Below are 13,005 nucleotides of genomic sequence, written 5' to 3'. Positions count from 1 at the left end.
TAAGGAATTTATTTCAATTGACCGATTTGCTTATATGAACTGTAACTTTGTAAAATCTTAGAATTTGTTGCATGTTGCGTTTATATTTTTGTTCAGCATAGCCTAATAAAATAATCCCCATAAAAATCTGCCAGTTTTAAGCAAGCGATATCAGTTTCTTTTTTCATTGGATGCATATCAATCCACCACATCGGCCTATGTAACAATTCCGCATCTGTGGTGAAAGTTGACAGAGCATGAAACATCCTGAAAATCGGTCTTCACACAAAGTCGTCTGTAGTGTCCGAACAGTTTAGCCAAAATTTAGTTAAATTACTTTTTTTTAAATTATATATATTTTGTGCTACAAAAATGTCCCGGTTTTTCATTTCCAAAATCTGGTCACCTCAATCTATGTTTATTTCTGAGGCTACCATATACATATTGAAGTGTACAGATTTGCAATGATTTTCTTGAGATATGCATGGTAAACCCACAAATAACAGGACAAAATATTTATTATGACATCAAAACTAATGCCACATGTTAACAATTAACTCCCCATTCATATATTTCAGGAAATGATTTATCTATCATTGCCTTGAAAATACTAGCCTATTTGCAATTTTTTCTTTATTTGCATTGTTCATTTGTGCATGAGATACAATAATACCTTTACAAATAAAATTATAAAGTAATCGAAAATTAAATAGGACACCAGTTGCAGGTTTTTACTTCCAATGTAATATCATACAAGGGAATATAATAAACAGAATTTTTTTTCAATATATATATTTTATTTTGCTCTGTGTGTATGAAGAACCAATGCAGTAGGGGTGCATTTTAACAAAGTGGGCGGGAGAAGTTTGGTCTCTTTTGGGTGGCAGCAATGTAGAATCTGAATGTCCTACACTAGAGGAAGTTGTCATCACTGGAGACATAGGAGAAGCCAGTGAAAGCATTTGGGCTGCTGGTTGATAAGTTGGAGAATTCAGGGGTAACCCCCACAGAGCCTGACACCATCTCTTTGGTGAACTCTGGATCAATATGCTGCATGTCTGCTGGGCCTTTCTGTTGGGACAAAAGGTTTAGCACAGCAGAACATACGGAATGAATGTTATATTAATTGTGTATGTATGTTATGGATAGAAATTCTACGAAAATTAATACTGAAATCAAATTTGTTTTACACACTTACCACGTTGGGGTTGTATGGAGGTTTGATTCTCCGATGGTAAAGGTCATCCCAGTTTATCGGCGAGAAAAAAGTATGGTTTTTAACTTCGAGCTATATGTGAAAGACAAAAAGATTTTCAAGGCTCAATGCAGCCGTTTTTATTTTGATATCATATCATTTTCTGGGTAACAATTAAGTACCTTTCTGTCATCGTTTTCCATTCAAATTGTAAAAAAAATAAATTATAATAGCTTTTTTAGCAAAAAAACAATTTCTCAAGCAACAATTTTGCTTGGACTGTCTGGGGGTGGTCTGAGTGAGGGGCCTAGTTGGAGGGGCCTAATTGGAGGGATATGTAACCTGAGAACTAGCTGTTATTGGCAGGGAGGTTTGAAACTCTCTTTGTTATTCGTCTATTAACTTATACTGCCTGCTAGGCAGTGAAAATCTGAAGCCCATATAACCACGTGGACTGCGGTTTATGAGTCAACCCAGGCATCACTATCAGAGGACACCTGGACCACCTATTGAGATGTGCCTTTTGTTAAAGATGCAATCCTGTATCTTAAGGGCTTACAAACATTTTTTTTGCAGGATGTAACATATCATATGAAATGGATGATGTTGTACACAATTGTGCACAATTTTCGGGGAACTGTTTTGCCTCGTTGGCACTACTTTCAAAACTACTGGCTGAAGTTATACAAAAGCTCTGGAGCATCACTAAGTAAATCAGATGATAAATTAGGTTCTAGTGATTCTGGAGTGGGTCTTTTAAAAATGACGTGTGTATGTGTCTGGTGAGGACATCCTCATCCTTTGTATTGTGACAAGTTCACTCACAAAGTCTGCGATAGCACCCAACCTGCGATGATGGTCTTTCTGTAGGAGGCCCATCAGCAGGTCACACGCCACAGAGCTGGCCCCCCCTGGCAGACTCAAGGGCCTGTGGAGGATGTTGTCATACATCTCAGACATATCCTGGCTATAGAAGGGGGGCTGGAAGGAACAGAGGACAAAATGAGTTGATACCTACAATGAGGTGTAGCCGACTTGGTTTGGAAAATGATAAATACATGACTATAGTATGCAGAACCATAATACATTACAGCAAAGTGCACGTGAATAGGCCTTTCAGAGGGTATGCTCACCAGCCCATATATCATCTCATAAAGTACAGTTCCCAGACACCACCAGTCTACCGTGTGGTCATAGGGCTGCTGTTTCAACACCTCCGGAGACAAATACTACAGAGCAAAAGGCAGTGTCAGTGGATACAGTGACTAAGGGAAATGGGGGGACTGTAGGATATACAATAGAAATCAAAACTTACCTCTGGGGTTCCACAGAAAGTGGAGGTGGTGGACTCCGGGTCTATCCCCTCTTTACACAAGCCAAAGTCAGTCAACACAACATGGCCCTGGAGAAGGTCCAAATCAAAACATCAGGGTGACCTTGTTTAACCCACGGAGAACTAATATAACAATAGTCCTGAATTCATGATATACATACACTTACCTCGGAGTCTAGCAGGACATTCTCGGGCTTCAAGTCTCTACAACAGAGAAGATTGGGGTTTTTTTTAAACAGAGAACCTACTGTACAGCCTAAAGGCACTGCTGACAGAATGACCTTCCACAGAGGGAGCATAGGAAACCAGCAGAGAACATGTGGGTTTACTGTGAACGACCTGTGAATGATGTTAAGTGGGTGAGACTTAGTTGTCAACATTGTTGAGAGGGTGTGACTGACCTGTAAACAATGTTGTGTGAGTGTAAGTAGCCGATGGCACTGGCCAACTCAGCCGTGTAGAAGCGAGCCCGTGGCTCTGAGAAGCAGTGCTCTCGCTGAAGGTGATAGAAAAGCTACAGTAGAATATCAAAAGTAGAAGGAAATTAAATGTATTTTTATCTCTTGTACAAAATCAAAAAAAGAGCCTATGTCTTTACTCCATACATTACCTCTCCTCCATTGACGTAATCCATGACAAAGTAGAGCTTCTCTGGGGTCTGGAACGAGTAGTGGAGCCCTACCAGGAAGGGATGTTTCATACTCTTGAGCAGCACATTCCTCTCTGCCATGATGTTCTTTTGCTTCACATGGAAGAATCCAGCGCCAAATAAATACAGCAGTTGTGAATCATTACTGTTAAACCCACTCCTACTGACAGCATATTTTGTATCTTTTTTTTATTTTTTTTTATCTACTGTTATATTCAGAATTATGTGAAAGACTGTGTGGAACCTCTTTTTTCTTCAGTACGATTTTTTTCTGAAGCACTTTCACAGCATAGAACTTGTTGTCGGATTTCAGTTTGGCAAGAAGAACCTGGGGACACAACAACATTGATTAATAATAAGGTAATAACACAAAGTAAAGTATATAAATTGTTGGTTATACACCAACAGCATTTTTTGTCAATTTAGAGAGCACTTCCAAAGATGACCATACCTTCCCAAATGTTCCTTTCCCAATTATAGCCAGGATTTCAAAGTCTGATGGCTTGGCACTAAAACACAAGAGGGAATGGTGTGGGCGAAAGAGGCAAATGGCTTTAGTAGCAAACTGTACAATAGTATACAGTGTGTCTTTAGATTTTAAAATGTATCGGCAAAGGTATCTCTTTGTTCTGAGGAAAGCCTTTCCATGTCATCCCCAGATATCACCAATACCAGTGTAGTTGCCAAAATAGTGACACATCCTCAGGGTTCTGTCAACAAGTTAAATCATGTGAATAACAGAGGATCTGCTATTTTGTTTTGGTGAGAACCATGTTAAAGCCTTGGAGGGTCATCTCTCGATCAGACCGCATGCTGGTGTTGATAACAATAACATTATTGTTGTGATGTTTCATCTGTCAATTGACTATCCACTCAGTGTTGGCTATGTGCTGCAGGTGGTGAAGTACAGAAAATAGCTAAAGAGAGACATGAGTTTACTAATTCCCTCTGGCGTCAGCGGCCTGCCCTTAATCCCTTCCTTTACACTAGTTCCTGACTGAACTTGCTTCACCTCTCAACTTAGTTTCCAATTGGCTCTTTCACCCCCCCCTCCTCTCCCCTGTAACTATTCCCCAGGTCATTGCTGTAAATGAGAACGATTTCAGTCAATTTACCTGGTAAAATATGGGTTAAATAACAATAAATTACTAACTTGTATAAAAAAAAATAAGTGTGGACTGCAACAATGATCCCAGTGTGTGCATCCACATTGCTTATTGCATATTATCATAAAGCCTGGTTACTCACTGAGGATTGTGTGAGTGACCAAGGTTGACGTCAGTGGAGTTTGCTGATTGAAGCTGGGAAGCAATTTGAGGAGACAATATTACTGTGCTAAATGGTTTGAAGTGAACAATGCCATGTTCACTGATTCGATTGATTTTAGAGGGGACAAATAATAGGTATACAATAATGAACCATCACACACCCATGTCATTTTGTGAAAATAAAAGTGATTGGAAAATATACATTCAAATATACCTGACTCCAATTATCCATGTCTCTTTTCTGTGCCTATCAGGGTGGGAGTCAAAGGCATTTGAACAGAAATTGATTATTTATTTGTACCATCAAATATGAGTGAGCTCAAAATAACTTATACATTTCTTTTTAAATACTGACTTGAAACCTAGACACTCATTGCTAGAAATCAATAAAAGTCAGCAGTATACAAAAAAAATGTACAAAATGTAACTGTAAAATAAACAATACATGAGCATTAAGTTGGTCAAGGATCTTACCCTCTTGTGTGTAGAGGACTTTTTTCCTCAGGTGTTCTCAGGTAGGCTATTGGTATTCTGTCCTCGCAAGAATCTGTGACTTGCCAAATAACCTACAGCTTATTTTCAAGTCTCAGATGAATAAGTATCTTTGGCCAAGTCTTATGTCCAAAAATCTACGACAAAACAGCGTAAATTCAGAGAAGATTCTCGGGTATGTAAAGTGTAAGAAATGGATTGATGCTGGACATCCAGAGGACTGACGCAAACTTGTTTGCACACAACAGGTTGTATCACTGTAAACAAGTATTACGCAAACCCACATGGTAGCATGTGGCATGTATACAGAGTTGATACGCTCAAACTACTAATTCAAAGGTGCATTCACCAAGAGGGCCCAGGAATTTAATACTGTAGCGTAGTTGTCTCAACATATTTCCTTTTGAAACAAACCAAACGGCACATATTATTTGACACACTGCGTGTACACACACATTTTATTGCAATTAATTAGGTACATCTTATTATGGTGACCATTTCAAATAAGACAGTCAAAGCCAAACATGTCAAGACTGTTTATAAACATGAGTGCTTAACACATTTTTTTTTTTTTTACCCTAATAAGCTGACTTATTTCCACCCCTAAATCAGATTTCTCAGAGCAAACAGTGACATGATCTTCTTTGAAAATAGCCAATACATTATAGTACTGCTGTATGACAAGTCAATACTCAAATGACAACTGTCTAGACTATACAGACAGCATCAACTACACCAATAGCAAAGAAACCAATAAATAAACCAACAAATCTGCCAAATTCATAAACTAGCATAATTAATCAAAACATTTCAGAGAAAGTAACTGAATCATAGGGAGAACAATTTATATGGGAAAAGATATGTGATTGTTGGGTCTTCATTTCCTTCTATTTTAGATTTGTGAAGATAGGTAGATGGCAAGGTATTATTTTAATACTTTAGCAATCACGATTTGATAATGGAATACCAGAGATTCAATGAAGCAATGCAGATGGTGTTGAGATTTAAAATTAGAAGTAAGAATTCATTTCCTCTTGAAAGACCAACATCAACCAGTATCTTTAACATGACGCATAAGCAATCTCAGAAAGATAAGGAAACTGAGAACAACTCCGGAGTGACGCAGCGGTCTAAAGTACTGCATTTCAGTGCTAGAGTCATCACTACAGACCCTGGTTCGATTCCTGGCTGTATCACAACTGGCCGTGATTGGAAGTCTCATAGGGCAGCGCACAATTGGCCCAGCGTCGTGCGGCTCGGGCTTGGCCGGGGTAGGCAGTCATTGTAAATAAGAATTTGTTCTTAACCGACTTGCCTAGTTAAATAACGGTTCAATAAAAAAAGAACTATGCGTTCTAAAGTAATCTACAATCTTTCAGCCTGGTTCTCATGCAAAGTTCAAAACATGAAAGATGTTAACATACTACAATCACAACCAAGTGCTCGCCTCTGGTTCCCCGCTCAGACTTCACTTTAGAGCGAGACTTGCGTGTGTGGGAGCGAGAGCGAGATTTGTGGCTCGCCGAGCTGCTGTGAGACTTGCGTGCCGGAGCGAGAACGGGACTTGGAACGGGACTTCCTGGTGCTAGAGTGGGATTTGGAACGGGTCTGGGATTTAGAGTGGGACTTCACGGATTGAGAACAGGATTTGTGGTCGGATCTGGTGCAAGAGTGCTGTTTACTGCATGAGAGTGACCGGTGGAGGACAAACACACAGGAATTTAAACTTGGTCTTGTATTTGTATAGTTGTCTTGTAAAGTATGTGTGCTTGTCAATATGCTGCTGTGTTACAATGAAATTTCCCCTCTGGGATGAACTAAGTATTAATCTATGCAACTACCCCAGCCATGTGAAGTATTGGAGTTCTTGGGCAGGGCAGATGCAATTTGGTCAGTGTTCTTTCCGTGAGAGTGACCTGGAGTGGCTGCCAGAACTTCTGCAGCTCCTTCTGCGAGAGCGACGTCTGTTACGAGACCTGGTTAGATCAAACACATTGTAAGCCTGGGTAAATTACCAGCTTTGGTACTAGAATGATAGCAAATGAAACCTACAACACCTTCCACATTAGGGCAGTAAGGACCCAATGCCTGCATTTATGAGGTGATGTAAGTCCAGACCTAGAGCAGCTGCCAGAAGAGGAGCGTCGGCGGCGAGGCTTGTCCTCCACCAGGCAGATCTTCCTCCCATTGATGTCAGTGCTGTACAGCTTGTCCAGGGCCCTCCTCATGTCCGAGCTTGATCGGAACTCAATCACCCCCTCATTGGTCCACTCCTTATGGGTGTCGGCATAGGTCCCTTCACCATGCGCCAAGCTGAAGTCCTGTCAACCCCAAAAAATGGTGTGCTTGTAACATGTGCTGTTGTTCAGAACCCAGTTTTCAGAGAAGGACGGATAAAATATAAATGGAGACTTGAGCGCTCACCTTTAGATCCTGCCAGCTGCAGCGACTAGAGAGGTTCTTCACAATAAGGCGGTACTCTGTGCGTGCAGGTGGCCCGTACTGGTCCCGGCCAGTGCGGCTACTCCCTTTAAAAGAACACGGAACAGACAGTATGGCACAGTGGGGGAGTCTACAGTGGCGACACTGGGGGTGAAAACTTAAGGGGGGCTACTAGAACTGATCCTTGGACGTTTATCCCTGTGTGGACCAGGCCACTAGCCCCTTAACATGATTGTACTAATTAGTGATGTGGTCTAACATTGCCTTGGCAGAGGTAGTAACACATACATTCAGCCAATGTACATCTGAGCATCATGGCAGTCACAGGGAATGGACAGCATTCCCACTCTTTGCTCAAATGCCCATTTCTCTGATTCATCGACCTCAAGCTTACATTTATTCTGCTGTACAAAAAGGTATACATCACAACACTAAAATGGGGGAGAAAATATATACGACTACCAACTGATACCACAGTTGCTGGCAGAAATGTACCAGTCCACAGATACCATTTAACTTACAACTGAATGCAAACTGCTCTCTTATGTAACAGTTAACTAACACAGACGCCAACATGGCTTCAACCTTTTGCGATATTTATTTTTAACAGAAAAACGAAATGGGATTCCTCACCATCACCCTGGTCTATTGGCAAAAGGCCGCTGTCGTCATGTCTTCCGGTAAGGTCAGCCAAGAGGTCATACGTCAAAGGTCACACACACATTAAGGTGAAAGCCAAGGCCAAACGGGACAGACAGGCAATCATCTTAGCCAGTCATCATCAGTCATCTTAGCCTAAAGGTAAACAGATTCAGCCCACAGTGGACTCTTCCAAATTGAAACATCCAAGGACTTTGTTAAGATGGTATAATGAACACATTGCATCTATATTCTTGAGCATACATTACAGCTAGGCTGCTTGCATCTAAAAAACAGGCAGTGTGTGCATTAAGATTGCATGTGCCAAAGCAAGCAGCACAGCAGAAATGTAAACACTACATTTTACATGCCCAACCCTTAATTTTTAGTCGGTTAAGAACAAATTCTTAGTTACAATGATGGCCTACCGGGGAACAGTGCCTTGTTCAGGAGCAGAATGACAGATTTTTACCTTGTCAGCTTGGGGATTCAATCCAGCAACATTTCGGTTACTGGCCCAACGCTCTAACCACTAGGCTACCTGGATAGCCAAATTACAACAAAGCAGATCTGTGGGTAAAATGTGTTTAACAGCAGCATTGTTAGAAACCCGTAAGTAAGCATTTCACTGTTAGTCTACACCTGTTGTTTACGAAACATAGTGACACATACAATTAGATTTGTCAAATTGTGTTTTTCACAAGCTAATAGATCCGCAATGGCTTAAAAGAATTTTGGCAAACAAGACACTGCATGCATCCAAACATTATTCTAACATTCAATCTTGTGCTTCATTAAAATTGCAATTATAAGGCTACAGAGAGGAGGTACTATTTCAGCGGCCCTACAAATGACAAGGAACAGGTCGCTAACGTTAAGTGTTGCTCATGACTTTACTGCCCCCTGCTGGAACTCTCCATCACACCTGATAAAAAAGTAAATAATGTAATTTTGCTGTAGTTATACATACAAGTAGAGATACTGGGGTGCAAAAGAGCAAGAGGATAAGCAACAATATGGGGATGAGGTAGTTGGGTGTGCTATTTACAGATTGGCTGTGTACAGGTACAGTGATCGGTAAACTGCTCTGACGGCTGATGCTTAAAGTTGGAGAGGGATATATAAGACTCCAGCTTCAGTGATTTTTGCAATTCGTTCCAGTCATTGGCAGCAGAGAACTGGAAGGAAAGGCGGCCAAAGGAAGTGTAGGCTTTGTGGATGACCAGTGAAATATACCTGCTGAAGCGCGTGTACGGGTAGGTGTTGCTATGGTGACCAGTGAACTGAGAAAAGGCTGGGCTTTACCTAGCAAAGACTTATATGTAGTGAGGGCCAGTCAACGAGAGCATACAGGTCACAGTGGTGGGTAGTATATGAGGCTTTGGTGACAAAACGGATGGCACTGTGATAGACTGTATCCAATTTGCTGAGTAGAGTGTTGGAGGATATTTTGTAAATGACATAGCCGAAGTTAAGGATCGGTAGGATAGTCAGTTTTACGAGGGTATGTTTGGCAGCATGAGTGAAGGAGGCTTTGTGCGAAATAGGAAGCCAATTCTAGACTTAATTTTGGATTGGAGATGCTTAATGTGAGTCTGGAAGGAGAGTTTACAGCCTAACCAGACACCTAGGTATTTGTAGTTGTCCACATATTCTAAGTCAGAACTGTCCAGAGTAGTGATGCTAGTTGGGCGGGAGGGTGCGGGCAGCAATCGGTTGAAGAGCATGCACTTAGTTTTACTAGCATTTAAAAGCAGTTGGAGGCCACGGAAGGAGTGTTGTATGGCATTGAAGCTCGTTTGGAGGTTTGTTAGCACAGTGTCCAAAGAAATTTCAGACTAAAGACTTTAGTGTGTTCAAGACAACTGGCAACGAAAAAAAACGAGCTCCAACTGGGAAAATTCATTTTGACTCGGAATTCCAATTCAGGAACTCGGGCCACTTTCGAGAGCTCTGACTTTCCGACCTTAAGATCATCGACGTCATGATTTTACCTCGTTTTTTTCAGAGTTCCCAGTTGTATTGAACGCACGGGCAGCGCCATTGAGGGCTTTGACCATTTTAATGTAGTCAACAGGGTGGGACTTCCAACTTCATTGGCTGATCCCTCCTGATGACCCGGTTGGACATGACACCAACAGGGTCATCAAGTGGAATCAGCCAATGAAGTTGGAAGTCCCACCCAATTGTGAAGAAGAATATTGAGTAGGCTACTTTAAAATGGAGACAGCTTTAATGGCGTCACAGACGCTTTAACGGAACAAATACTAAGATGAGTCCTCTATCTCTATGGTTTGTGCTCTGGAGCGTACACCAAGTTGCGTACAGAATTTTTTTCCTCGCCTGTAAATTTTGTTCAAGCCACACTAATGTGCAGTTTGTGCACATCAAAAGATCTGGCCATCAACAATTCTAAATGTTTGTTGGGCACACGTGATGTTATATCACAGAACAAACATATGATATCCACTAAGCCTGTGTTAACCTCAGACCTTCTTTTTGCATTCAGCCCAAAACCCTATTCTTTCCCCACACATTGTCCCCATAGGAACGGCTGATGGAATGGCTGAACGTAACTCATTTCCGGATTTTGGACCATCAAAAATCCAAACTGTTTGTTGGGCAAACAAAAATCCACTAAATATTAACGTGCACTTGATTTCTATTAGCAAGAATCGTTTTTTTAAAGGCCTATAATTTGAAGCTACCATAACTACCCATGGGACCTGTTTCTCCATGTTTTTGTTAACTTTGTAAACAAACTATACTGATTCATAATGAATGATGTTTACTCTCGCTCTCTCCTACCACTCAACTCTTGGATGAGCACACCTCTGGAACACACAGACACAGGAAACCATTTTGGGACTCATAACTAATGGAAGGGAAACTCCTCAGAGTTTGACAGAGCTCCAAAATGAGGAGCTAGAGACCTTTTAGAAAGAGCTGGACAGAACAGCCACTGACATAGAGGAAGCTGGCCTGGCTACTGTACAGAAAGTCATTAAGACTGGAGCACAGAGAGATGAGTATATCCAGAGAACTTTCCTGACCAGGAAACAAAGTGAGAATGAACTCATAAAGGACATGAAAGAGACTCATTAAAGGACGCCAATTTATTTCATTCTTCATTTTCTTTACAGGTTTACAGATAACTATATACATATCTAATTCTCCAGATAAACCAACCTAAGAGGTTGCTGGAAAGCATTGATTGTCCACATCCTCTGACACTTAACACCATGCTGAAGGGGGTGAAACGTAAAATAAATAACACACACGCAGATAGAACAGACACAAACACACACAGACAGACACACATTCTTATGGGTTCCATCACAGACATGTAAGTCTGGTCTCAGATCTGTTTGTGTGGCCTCTCTATATGCCCTGTGAGGGCAGGAATAGGAGGGGGGTGATAAAGGACAGAAATAGTTGGTAAGGAAAAGAGATACGATATATAGAACCCAGGTACACACACACAAGGCTACATAGAACAAAAGGCACTGCCAGCAGGAACAGCCTAAACATTGAGAAGGTTAGGGTTGGGTTATAAGGGGTTGAGGAGGTAAGGGGATGGGATGGACATGGGCATTTCTTTTGGGATCTCTGCATCAGGTATTAACTCTCATATAATATTTATACTATTATCTCCAGCCCAGACTCACACGCCAATGGCAACAATCATTATAACCAATATTAATCATTTATCCTCCCATGTTTACTTACAGTGCCTTCAGAAAGTATAGACTTTTTCCACATTTTGTTGTGTTACAGCCTGAATTTAAAATAGATTACATTTAGATTTTGTGTCACTGACCAACACACAATACCACATAATGTCAAAGTATAATTTTGTTTGTAGAACACTTTTGAAATGAATACAAAATTTAAAGATGACACGTCTTGAGTCAATAAATATTCAACCCCTTTATTGTGGCAAGGGTAAAAATGTGCTTAACGAATCACATAGTAAGTTGGATAGACTCTGTGTTCAATAATAGTGGTTAAAATGATTTCTGAATAACTACCTCATCTATGTTCCCCACACATACAATTATCTGTAGGGTCCCTCAATCGAGTAATGATTATCAAGCACAGATTCAACCACAAAGGCCAGGGAGGTCTTTCAATGCCTCGCAAAGAAGGGCATCTATTGGTAGATGGGTAAATATAAAATAAAAAGCAATTGCTGAATATCCCTTTGAGCATGGTGAAGTTGTTAATTAGGCTTTGGATGGTGTATCAATACACCCAGTTACTACAAAGATAGGCGTCCTTCCTAACTCAGTTGCCAGAGAGGAATGAAACTGCTTAGGGATTTTACCATGAGGCCAATGGAGATGTTAAAACAGTTACAAGTTTAATGGTGTGATATGATCAAAGTGAGGATGGATCAACAACATTGTAGTTACTCCACAATACTAACCTAAATGACAGAGTGAAAAGAAGAAAGCCGGTACAGCATGCATCCTGTTTGTAGCAAGGCACTAAAGTAATATTGCAAAAAAACGTGGCAAAGAAATGAACTTTTTGTCCTGAATACAAAGCGCTATGTTTGGGGTAAATCCAATACAACACATCACTGAGTATCACTCTTCATTTTTTCAAGCATGGTGGTGGCGGCATCATGTTATGCGTATGCTTGTCATCGGCAAGGCCTAGGGCAGCGTTTTCCAAACTCTGATGATTAGTTGATTATTTGAATCAGCTGTGTAGTGCAAGGGCAAAACCCAAAATGTGCATCCCTTGGGGTCCCGAGGACCGAGTTTGGGAAACTGGACTAGGGAGTTAAAAAAATTAAATAAAATGGAATACAGCTATGAGCACAAGCAAAATCGAGAGGAAAACCTGCTTTCTATGGTAAGACTTGAAAATGGCTGTCTAGCAATGAATGATCAACAATCAACTTGACAGAGCTTGAATAATTAAAATAAAAATAAATGGGCAAATATTGTACAATCCAGGGGCCTCATTTATCAATATTGCGTAGAAACTATTCTAAAAT

At 40.7% G+C, this 13,005-nt stretch overlaps 2 protein-coding genes across 2 annotated transcripts; both read right to left on the bottom strand.

The window, feature by feature from the left end:
* Positions 1-812: 812 nt before the first annotated feature.
* On the bottom strand, positions 813-4,656 carry LOC120065542 (serine/threonine-protein kinase Sgk2-like). Its single transcript, XM_039016612.1, has 12 exons — positions 4,639-4,656; positions 4,405-4,457; positions 3,608-3,665; positions 3,401-3,484; positions 3,118-3,249; positions 2,909-3,021; positions 2,675-2,711; positions 2,490-2,576; positions 2,308-2,403; positions 2,000-2,155; positions 1,178-1,267; positions 813-1,050 (listed from the first exon to the last, which is right to left on the bottom strand). The coding sequence occupies exons 1-12, from the start codon at positions 4,654-4,656 to the stop codon at positions 892-894; spliced, it is 1,083 nt and encodes a 360-aa protein (XP_038872540.1). The 3' UTR covers positions 813-891.
* A 1,675-nt stretch (positions 4,657-6,331) lies between these two features.
* LOC120065541 (serine/arginine-rich splicing factor 6-like) lies at positions 6,332-7,674 on the bottom strand. The gene is made up of 6 exons (XM_039016611.1): positions 7,662-7,674; positions 7,341-7,444; positions 7,035-7,237; positions 6,833-6,892; positions 6,481-6,576; positions 6,332-6,443 (listed from the first exon to the last, which is right to left on the bottom strand). The coding sequence occupies exons 1-6, from the start codon at positions 7,672-7,674 to the stop codon at positions 6,332-6,334; spliced, it is 588 nt and encodes a 195-aa protein (XP_038872539.1).
* Positions 7,675-13,005: the final 5,331 nt, after the last annotated feature.

Source organism: Salvelinus namaycush, chromosome 20, assembly GCF_016432855.1.
Source record: "Salvelinus namaycush isolate Seneca chromosome 20, SaNama_1.0, whole genome shotgun sequence".
Taxonomy (NCBI): domain Eukaryota; kingdom Metazoa; phylum Chordata; class Actinopteri; order Salmoniformes; family Salmonidae; genus Salvelinus; species Salvelinus namaycush.
This window is presented reverse-complemented; position numbering and strand designations above follow the sequence as displayed.

What these genes read in the sequence shown, in the direction of transcription:
- LOC120065542 (XM_039016612.1), bottom strand. An exon ending in GGTCACTCACACAATCCTCA is followed by an intron (nt 3,666 to 4,404) that starts GTGAGTAACCAG and finishes CTTGTGTTTTAG; the next exon opens with TGCCAAGCCATCAGACTTTG. An exon ending in TGGGTGCTATCGCAGACTTT is followed by an intron (nt 1,268 to 1,999) that starts GTGAGTGAACTT and finishes TTTCACATATAG; the next exon opens with CTCGAAGTTAAAAACCATAC.
- LOC120065541 (XM_039016611.1), bottom strand. An exon ending in GCAGCTGGCAGGATCTAAAG is followed by an intron (nt 7,238 to 7,340) that starts GTGAGCGCTCAA and finishes TGGGGTTGACAG; the next exon opens with GACTTCAGCTTGGCGCATGG. An exon ending in TCTTCTGGCAGCTGCTCTAG is followed by an intron (nt 6,893 to 7,034) that starts GTCTGGACTTAC and finishes TGATCTAACCAG; the next exon opens with GTCTCGTAACAGACGTCGCT.